Source organism: Anneissia japonica, unplaced genomic scaffold (genome assembly GCF_011630105.1).
Source record: "Anneissia japonica isolate Jap-2015-1 unplaced genomic scaffold, ASM1163010v1 scaffold287758_len931624_cov196, whole genome shotgun sequence".
Classification (NCBI taxonomy): domain Eukaryota; kingdom Metazoa; phylum Echinodermata; class Crinoidea; order Comatulida; family Comatulidae; genus Anneissia; species Anneissia japonica.
In genome coordinates, this window is record NW_022722245.1 from 498,217 (window position 1) to 508,407 (window position 10,191).

General features: G+C 34.9%; 1 protein-coding gene across 2 annotated transcripts in view; it reads left to right on the forward strand.

Annotated features, from left to right (window-relative positions):
• LOC117111801 (platelet glycoprotein 4-like) overlaps positions 1–8,970 on the forward strand; it is a 94,491-nt gene extending 85,521 nt beyond the window's left edge. For both annotated transcript variants that reach the window (XM_033254788.1, XM_033254789.1), the window contains 2 exons: positions 5,590–5,663; positions 8,946–8,970. In XM_033254788.1, coding sequence (XP_033110679.1) covers positions 5,590–5,663; positions 8,946–8,955 — 84 coding nt within the window. In that variant the 3' untranslated portion in view covers positions 8,956–8,970. The remainder of the gene's footprint in view (positions 1–5,589; positions 5,664–8,945) is intronic.
• Positions 8,971–10,191: the final 1,221 nt, after the last annotated feature.

Sequence of the window (10,191 nt, forward strand, 5' to 3'; positions counted from 1 at the left end):
ATAACATCCCTAGTTGGATTTAGTACTACGTGCATACCGTCCCCATTTACATTAATAGTGGCTTTGTTCTGAATGAGAAATTCCATTCCCAAAATAATATGGGGGTTAACTCCAGGTACAATATAAAATTTACAATACACTTCTTTTGACTCTACTGTTGCTGCACAACATATCATACCTTCAATGGGTATGGTTTCATCAGTGGCAGTAGTAATAAGTTGCCTATCAGATTTCATAACTTTCAATTCATTAAATGGTTTACACCTTAACATATTAGAATTTAACATACTGACATGTGCTCCAGTGTCAACCATAGCAAATAGATTTGTCCTGTTAACATTGATAGTAATATAGTTACTTAGGTATAACGAGTTATTGGGATTATTACTAATTTTAGGATCACTGTGCATTGCTTTATGACTAAATGAGCTACTATCAGTAAATATCTTACCAACATAATTGCATTGGTATTGTAAATGTCCAACATTACCACATTTATAACATTTTTTTGGTGATCTAGGTCGTGGCTGAGGGTGCTGACGTACTGGCGGTGCTCCATAGTTGCTCCTTTTCTGCGCCTGGTTAAAGTAATTTGGTGACCAGTGTCTGTACGGTGGTGTAGTTGAATATTGATATCCTGTTTGCGTCATTGGTCTATTCCCAAATTCCCATCGCGCATTCGGGTGCTGCATGACCTTTATTACCACACATTTGACATACGATTGTTTGTTTTTGGGTTATTGTGCAGTATGGCGCTGTGTGTCCATCTTGTAAACATAGTTGGCATTTAGTACTAGGATTATTCTTAAGGCTAGGATTTTCTGTTTCCTTGGAGTCAGTGATTTTTAAATTTCCCAAAATTTCGACAGCTTCCTCTGCCCTAGCTATGTTCATTACTGAATTAATGTCTGTAGGCTGGCCTCTCACTACATGTTTTTTTTTTATTACTGGCCGGAGTCCTTGTATTACATAGTGTAATTGTTCTAACTCATCAATATTCAATCTATAACATAGGTGTATTACCTTGTTTGTATAATCGTCTACGTTCTCATCCTCTTGCTGTCTGGTATTTAATAATTCTTGTCTCAATTAAAATATCTGTGCTGGCTGAAGTGTATATTTATTTAAAAATTCCTGCTTCAATAAGTCATAGCTATTGATTGTGTTCTGATCAATTGTACGAAGCCATTTAGCAGCCTTGTTATGTAAAAGGTTTTTCATGCCTGTGAATTTTTTCTGGTCGTCCCACCGTGCAAATTCGCAGAACCTTTCGAACGCATAAATCCACTCGTCGGCGTCTTCCTTTGTTGTTTCACCCGTAAAAGGTGGCGGCCTAAAACTGTTATTTGCCATGACTAGGACTAGTATTATGAGTATAAATAGTGTTATCACCTGCCCGGGTCTTCCACCATATGTCACGAAGCCTTCCTCTCGGCTCCGTCCGGGATCACACCATAACAACAATAATAATACTAGACAACCTATTACTGTCTCACAGACATATGCCTTTATTCGCCATGTTTCTTCCTTCTACCCTCTACCTCACCCTCACAGAGGGCGCTATTGCAGTTCCCTTCACACTATTGTCAATAAATCATGCTTTGTAAATCATAAAATATGATCTTATATTTCTGACATTACAACATGCAATCTATTGTTTTAGTGGTCATATTGTTCTTTTTCTTGTCGAAACTAATCGCGACGTTCATATAGTGGAGTGGAAGCGAGTGCACTATTAAGCAATTAATAGATCCGCGCATAGTACACTAGCGAAACATTATTATACGAAGGTTAGGTTTACTGCTTGAAAAAATTCCAGTCTGCCGACCCCTTTACTCTAGCCGGCCGTCGATCTGCTCGATTCCACTCGGCCTATCTAATCAAGGTTAAACGATCCGCTCGAGTTGGCTCAGTTGCAGCCGGAATATACATAAACAAGAAATTGCAAATTGCAAGTGAAGTGCTGCGAAGTACAACTGCATATAAATGTTTTTCGAACAAAATTATTCATGCGAGTCAAGTGAAAATAATGAATAATAAATATATAACAAATAATATGAGACACGATCCATTTTCTATATTAGAACACTTCTCATTGGGTAACAAAGTCGTAATTTTTCATTTTTGTCAAAAAGTGTCTATAGTGGTGAATTATGGTTTAAGTTTCAAAAATTTCTATGTATGTGGAAAATGTAGTTGATTACCAAAGGTTACAATTTTTATTTTGAAAACTGCATGGTCTAGGAAGTGTACATTTTTTATGGGGCAAGTTTCCAAGGGCGGGTTTTCTAGGGGCGAGTTGACTGCCAGAGAGTGTTGCCAAAGTGCGAGCCAGCGTGTTATTTGATTACAAGTGCGAGACATCACAAGTGTGAGCCAGCGAGCCATGATGTCATGACAATAGATACGAGACGTTACTCGAGTTGTGCGAGGTATCGGCTGTATACACATCTTAAGCATTCGCTTGGCTGCAACAGTGTTTGGTTGACTGGATTTGCATATCAAAAGCATGCAACACACAACGAATCGCCGGGATGGAAGAACAAAGGAAATCTCGGGTCATTTCCAATCTTCTTCTATTGTTGTCCTGTCTCTTATACGGAAACTCCGCTTTTCAGTCGTCTTAGGCCCTTGTTTTTTTGACAAACAATGACCTTTCAGAGGTCAAATTGCTGTCAAGAATATGAATTGGCTGCTTCGCAGCAATAACATTATAAATTCCGCATCTTACTTCCAATCAGACTGAGAAAATGTAACATTGTCAGTGGTTGATTTAAAGTAAACCGGTTCAGTAGTTTTTGAGTTGTTCTCCCGGAAGGAGGCACACAGACAGACACACCCTCACACACACACACACGCCCACACACACGGGCGCGCCTTTGGAGAGGCGAGTGTAATTAGCTTATCTACTTACTCTTCATAAGCCATCTATTCAGCTGTAGAACGTCACCACTTCTAACTCTTTGATTGAGTTAGGAGTGGTTATCACTAAAAACGATTGTGCCTACTATCACAACACTAAGCCAGTACAATAACATCACTATGGTTGCGGTGAACTATGGCAGAAGCACATGCAGGATTGTACATAGGTTAAGAATGTGCCTTATTCTGGTACGTACGTGACGGGATATAGATTTCTATGCCGATAATAATCCACTGGGACATTTTCTCATCTTCCGCGTGACAGGAAAGTGTAAAAACCAGGGAACATCAGCTAAGAATGAATGAAAACTATCCCAAAACCAGTATCAGTGACTAAAAATGAAAATTGACTATTTATTATATTTTATTCACGACATTATAAGCTTTAAAATGATGGGTAATTTACTAGAATCGACCCCCTATTGCTAAATTTATGAGTAAAAATATTATAGCTTTTCTGTGTACTGAAGTATACAGTACTGCGAAATTCTTATGCTAACTACTCGGTTACACAATTTGCGACTGTACGCTGATTTTAGGAAGACAAGTCTGATATTGGAAAACAGTACGGTGATAGGGATGGAAAGTAGTTGCTGGTAGTGAATACGAATCGCTGACTGAAACAGTTGAATTGTCAGAATTACCAATTAGCAACAGAAACCTTGCAGTAGTCAGCTGAATCTCAAAACATGGATGATCCATTTGGTGATTGCTGCACAATTTAGATTTGTTTAAGTAAGAATTCCTGACAATATGTTTTTATATGCCAGCTGTAATTTGGTACTAAATACAAATATACAGTACTGTTGAATATTGGTTTTAAAGTGATACTTCATTCTTTCGTTTTTTTCATATTAGGAATTAGTTATTTTAAGATAAAATATAAACATCACATTTTAAAATATTGTATGAACATAACAATATTAATAGTGACATTTTTTTATTATTATTTTTATTATTTTTTTTGTTTATTATTATTATTATTTCATTTAGAAATAACGTACGGTAATGTATAATTGTGAAAGTGTATAATTTTTTTGTCCTCAAGTTTTAAAAATATAAATAGTATCGATAATTTCACAATTTAAGTGAAAACGGCTTCCACTTTTCTTTATCTTATTTTCAGCTTATTGCCCTCGCGCCACGAAGTGGGGAGAGAGTATTACAATGAGCTACATCTGACTGTCTGTCTGTCCGTGGGTCAGTGGGTCTGTCGGTCTGTCTGTCTGCGCGTCTGTCTGTGTCATTTGACCTTCCGGGAGAATAACTAAAAAACTGTTGGACCGATTAACGTCAAACTTTCACATATTGACAATATTACATGTATCTAGGTTCTTCCATGATTTTAGTGCTCATCAGAAGTAGGATGTAGATTTAAGAACGTTATATATTTATATAGTTTTGCCGCAACTGACAGAGCTAACTCGAGCGGATCGTTCGACTGAGTCATTTAGCTAAGCCAGACTGACTCAAGCGGTTTGACCGCGGACCGACTCAGGCGTTCCGACCATGTGTCATATTGACACATGTCAACATGCTGACATGATATTGTCAGCCGACTGGATGCAGCCCGGAAGGCATGTAAGCCCGACTGATTGGCTTGCTACTTGAGGCTTATGCTAGGCCTCGTTTGGCTGATGGATTGGAGAAGTAAAATGCAGATTTTATATGTTTTAACTGCTGTCCCAATTTTACAATATATATATAAATAGATACCGTAATCTGAGATTGCAAACTCTCGCCCTGCTGTCGCGCCATATCTTTGTATCCGGTGGTTGTTGTTGTATTGTAGCGGTGTAGCTAGATATCAGGCGAAATGTAGCCGATCGGTAAAGATGCACGTTTTGTTTGGAAAGATAATCGAACGTATGGAGTTCAAATCACACTATTGTTGTTTTTTAAAGTTAAATACATATACTGGAGCATTCAGAAATTATTATTATTACTTTTTAAATATTTTTTTTTTTACATTTTTTTTTCATTTTTAATATAATATGCACAAATAATAAAAATAACAAAATTATAATAATAATAATAAAAAACAAAAACAAAAAAAGCAACAAGCAATAAAAAAAAAAAACGTGCATCTTTACCGCTCGGCCACATTTCACCTCATATACACAGCCTATAATACATATAGCCAGTAATATTATATAGGCCTACCTATAATACAACAACAATTAGCGGATACAAAGATATGGCGCGGCAGCAGGGCGAGGGTTTGTAATCTCAGATTATCTTGTTGTTATTCTCAAGTTTTACCCTAAGATCGTTTCTTCCAATTTTGGACAACATTTCATAAGATCATATCAAAAAGCCCATAGAAAGAAATTGTTCCAAGGATGAGGAAAATCCTATAGTTTCCTGTAGGACAAATCCTATAGGTTTCTATAGGACAAAGCTTAGAGCACCATATTATAAGATTTTTTGTGTATGCTTTTTCTATATAATCGATGAAGTATACTGTAACAAGTTGTCATTCAACGGATGGGAAAATATATAGCTAATTATTCTACAAGTTTATATCGAGGTTTTGACACAGATTTTGTTGAAACACCTATAAGGTTGTTTATAAGATAATATAGGACATTTTTGTATGGCCCAGGAAAGTATCTTAACTTCCGAATCTCCACTCAAATGAAACATTTTTTTAAAATTTTTTACAAGTTAACTGGAGCTACAATGATCGTTCAAATCCGAGCTCAACTAAACTTTAAAGTTGGTCAGTACGATAACCTCAGGTAAGTTACCTGTTCTCATTCATAATTCTATATGGTTACATTTTCATGCTTTGATTTTTTTCGTACATTTAGAACAATTTACCACCAGCTGTCAGAGACATTTTAATTAATAATCATAAATTTAAGTATCATTCTTCGTAACCTTTATTAAATGAATAATTAATTAATTTTTACTGTCCATTGATTCTTGATCATTTTATTCTTTTTTTGGCTTCCCTTTTATTTTACTATTATACATATAAAGAGTGTTGACGTAATTTGTTTAATACTATTATAAACACGTTATATCGTCATTGCGGACTTATAAAATCCGCATACGCTATAAAACTAAAAGAAAATGTATGCTTTTGGAGTCCGTACTAGGCCCAAAAAATCCGCAATGAAAATATAACGTGTTTATACTGTATTTTATCATATCTCTACTTTTGCTTGTTACTGCATGCGATGACGATAACACAACTTACGATGACGACGAAGCTGCAGGGGATTTCATTTACATACTTCACTCATAAACACATTATTAAAAATTACAAATATATGTTTTGGCAAGAATAACATCCAAAAAACAAATCACAGATGATCAAAATAATTTCAGGGAGAACTTTACAAACACCAAACCATCTATAACAAATGCAGCATTAGAAGAAATTGAATAGAAGAAAACACACACACAAAATTAAAAAAAATACATTGCACATGCAAAGTTAATCGATCTTTGTTAACAATCTATCTTAGTCATTAGGCAATTTTTATCTGAAGAGTGTTGCACCATGTATGTGTGCGCGAAACTAAACATTAATAAAATGTCTTATCAAACCTACTGTTTTATCTCTTTTTTCCCTTTAATTCGCCCTGGTGTGAATACCGTTTTATAGTTAATGGTTATTGATTTTAAATGTATTAAGCGCAAATTAAAAGTTCCAATGTTTGGAAATGTGAAGGAATAAAAAAAAGAAAGTTCCAATCTGAGCCAGCACGAAGAGCAGCGATGTTCAATTTTATCTGAAGCTTCTAATTGATGTTAAAGGCAATCTGAAAAGAACGCCATTATAGTAATCTAATCTGGATGAAGCTAAGACATGTAGCGCCCTTGATGCTTGATGTCACGGAGTTGAGAGAACATTGTAACAAAAAAAGGGATAGGCTACACCAACAATAGGACAACTAGGCTGCCACCAGTTTTTGGGGTAACGAAAAGTTTCCTCTGAAGGAAATATATCTTAGCTTCCCCGAAAATTGCAAAGAGAATTCCAGTTAATGTTTAAAAGAGAACTAGCAAACTGATTTTTCGTTCTAGAGGGGAATTTTGATATGCCATTAATAATAAAATCAATCTTAAAATCGCTTTTTGGCAATTTCTTTTGGAGTTATAGGCCATTGAATACAATTTAATCCTGACGTCACGGGCGAAAAAGGTAACAAAAGATCGTGTAAATAAAACCGCGTAGGGTATCCGCCGCGTACGATCTTTGCGTGCATGCTGTAACCATAGCTGTAATTCTTCTGTTGACAACCGCTGATGCAGTTATAGGCCTATGACTTGATATGCAAGTTACAACAACCATTGTTACAGCATGCACGCAAAGATCGCACGCGGCAGATACCCTACGCGGCGCTATTTACACGATCTTTTGTTACTTTTTTCGCCAGTGACGTCACGGTAAAATCGTATATAATGGCCTATAACTTAATAACCAATTAACAAAAAACGATTTTAAGGTTGGTTCTATTATTAATGGCATATCAAAAATCTCCTGTAGGAAAAAAAAAATCTTTTTGCTAGTTCTCTTTTAAATGTTTCTTCATGATGCTGGCAAACATGAGGTTTCCCTTGTTTTTTGGGTAAAGCAATTTTCTATCAAATTGAGGTATCGTTTTCCACAATTTAAAAGGAAACAATAACGTTCCTCAATTACTGGTGGCAGCAAAAGTTGCAACCCATAACAGTGGGTAACATTACACTATACTTAATGGAGTCATACACTCACAACAATTTGGCCCTTGTGTCTGATTTCTGACCTGGTTTAACTCCTACCTTGAAAACCGTCAACAAGCTACGTTTATTAATGGAACTCTTTCTGACTTTGCTCCTATATTATGGGATTTTGCAAGGTTCTATCTTAGGAGCCCCTTCTCTCATTCTATTCTGAAGTGATCTTCCTCAAGTGATTACATACTCTGAATATGTATGTCGATGACACAGTTATTTTTAACCCCCTGAGAACGTGAACAACTTAAAATGTTATATAAGTCATTAGTTCTGGGTGACCCTCGATTGACCGTGGAAAGTTTATGTTCCAGATGACAAATCCACTGAAAAAACCTTGACATTTAAAACCAAATAAAAGCTGCAAATTGGAATTATTGTATATTTTTGCGGCTTTTTAAAATGTTGGTGGCCATTTTGGATTTGAGGCCAAATTCTAGGTGGCCCTCGATTGATCTTGAATGGTTCATGTACCAGATGACAAATCAACTGAAGAAAACATTAACATAACCAAATAATAGGCCTATGCAACATTTCTCTAATAATTGTAATTTTCGGCGGCCATTTTGGTGGCCTTGATTGATTTTGAAAGGCTTAGGTATGAGGTGACAATTCAACTTAAAAAAGTTGACAACACCGAATAAATATGTTGTATATCTCTAGTAATTGTAATTTTGCCGGCCATTTTGGATTTTGTGGGCCTTTTTGTATTTGAGGCCAAAATTTGGGTGGTCCCCAAGCTTATTTCAAATAGTATGGGGTCAAGATGATAAAACCGCTGAGAAAACCTCGACCGGAAAAAATGTAAGTTTATCCTTGGCCCTGTCTATTTGTAGTCCAAGGTATCGTATGTCTTAAACATTTTCAATATAATTGATCTCCAAAATGGATAAGATTATAGGGCGGAACAAAATATATGTTTTTTATAAGCATACTTTTAGTTTTTTCGATGTTGATTTTTAGTTTGTTCCTTTTATACCATTCTTGTATATTATTCATAATATGATGTAGGTTATCATTTTATTTCATCAATAGTTTTTCCTCGAGTATAAACAACAATATCGTCCGCATAAATACGACATGAACAATTTGCAACAGATTGTGATTTATGTCGTTATTGAATATTAAAAAAGGACAGGACCAAGCCCACTGCCTTGGGGTATTTCAATTTCAATATCCCTTATACTTGATATTTTATTTCCATATTTAACTGCTTGCTTTCTTTTACTGAGGTAGTTTTTAAACCATTTGATTTCGTCGTTTTTTATTCCATAGTTGTTTTTTTTTTCCAACAGCAGAGCGTGATCTACGATATCAAAAAATTTTGAGATATCCAAAAAGCAGGTTCGATTCATTTCATGATCATTTAGGTCAATCCATTCGTCAATTAGTAGTAACGTTTATTTCGAAATAGTCATAATAACAATAATGATAATACAAATATAAATATTAAGTGTAAATATAAACAGAATAAGGACTATTTCAGGAATTAAAATTAGAAGATATCATCTTGTCTCATGGTGATTCCTTAACATAACGAGGCAAGACAAAAGTTAAATAAAATGTTTTGCTGTTGTCAATATTTATATTAAAAGTAATAGATAATTTTTAAAAAACTGTATAGATGTAACTATTAACTAGGACAAGTCAGGACTATATTTCGAAATATATATCTTTTTCAATTTTATTTAAAGTAGAGTAAGTTTTTTACAAGAAATAATTTCTTTTTCTAATTCATTCCACAACTTGGGACCATAATGCGTAACAAAAAATTGATATTTTTAGGCTTGTAAAAGGAACTTCCAATCTTTTTGCATTTCTAAAATTATATGTATAGGTTGATTTACGTTACAAAAAATTTCTGAAATTGAAGTTGGTGATACATTGTTTACAAATTGATACATATGAGATAATACCTGTAAGTTATGTAGATCATAGATATATGTGCTTAAAAAATGAGATAAGGATATTGATCGTGGAGCACATTTTTTTTTAATTTTAGAACTTTTAAAAATTAGTAGTATAATCAGCCGCATAAATGATGTTACAGTAATGTAAGTGAGGAAGAATAATATGATTTATATAAATTTAAAAGTATATTATTGAGGAAAAAAGTGCTTCAGTTTGTTGATTATACCAATATATTTTGAAATTTTATTGCAAATACGCTTTTGATGAACAGACCAATTTAAATTTTCATTAATGATCACACCATTTATGATTGCGTCACACACATACTCGGAGCCGTACGTAATAATGGACTTGCACTGTATGTGGGCCCTAACCATTCGGTTTATCATAATGATTATTGTCATTGCATACTATCATCCTAAAACCTTATTTCATCCTTTTTGCATTGCTTATGATTATTTCATCTATTTGGTGAAAAAGGGAGGCATTTTTGTAAGTCCTCCCCTGGGTCTATAGCCTCTCATCTCAAGCCAACCCACACTTTCCCGTGGAAGACCATGAAGTCGAGAAAGGTGTTTGACGCATGGGTGTGGATACGCCCTGGTCTTTCTTAATCTAACCCAGCGTATG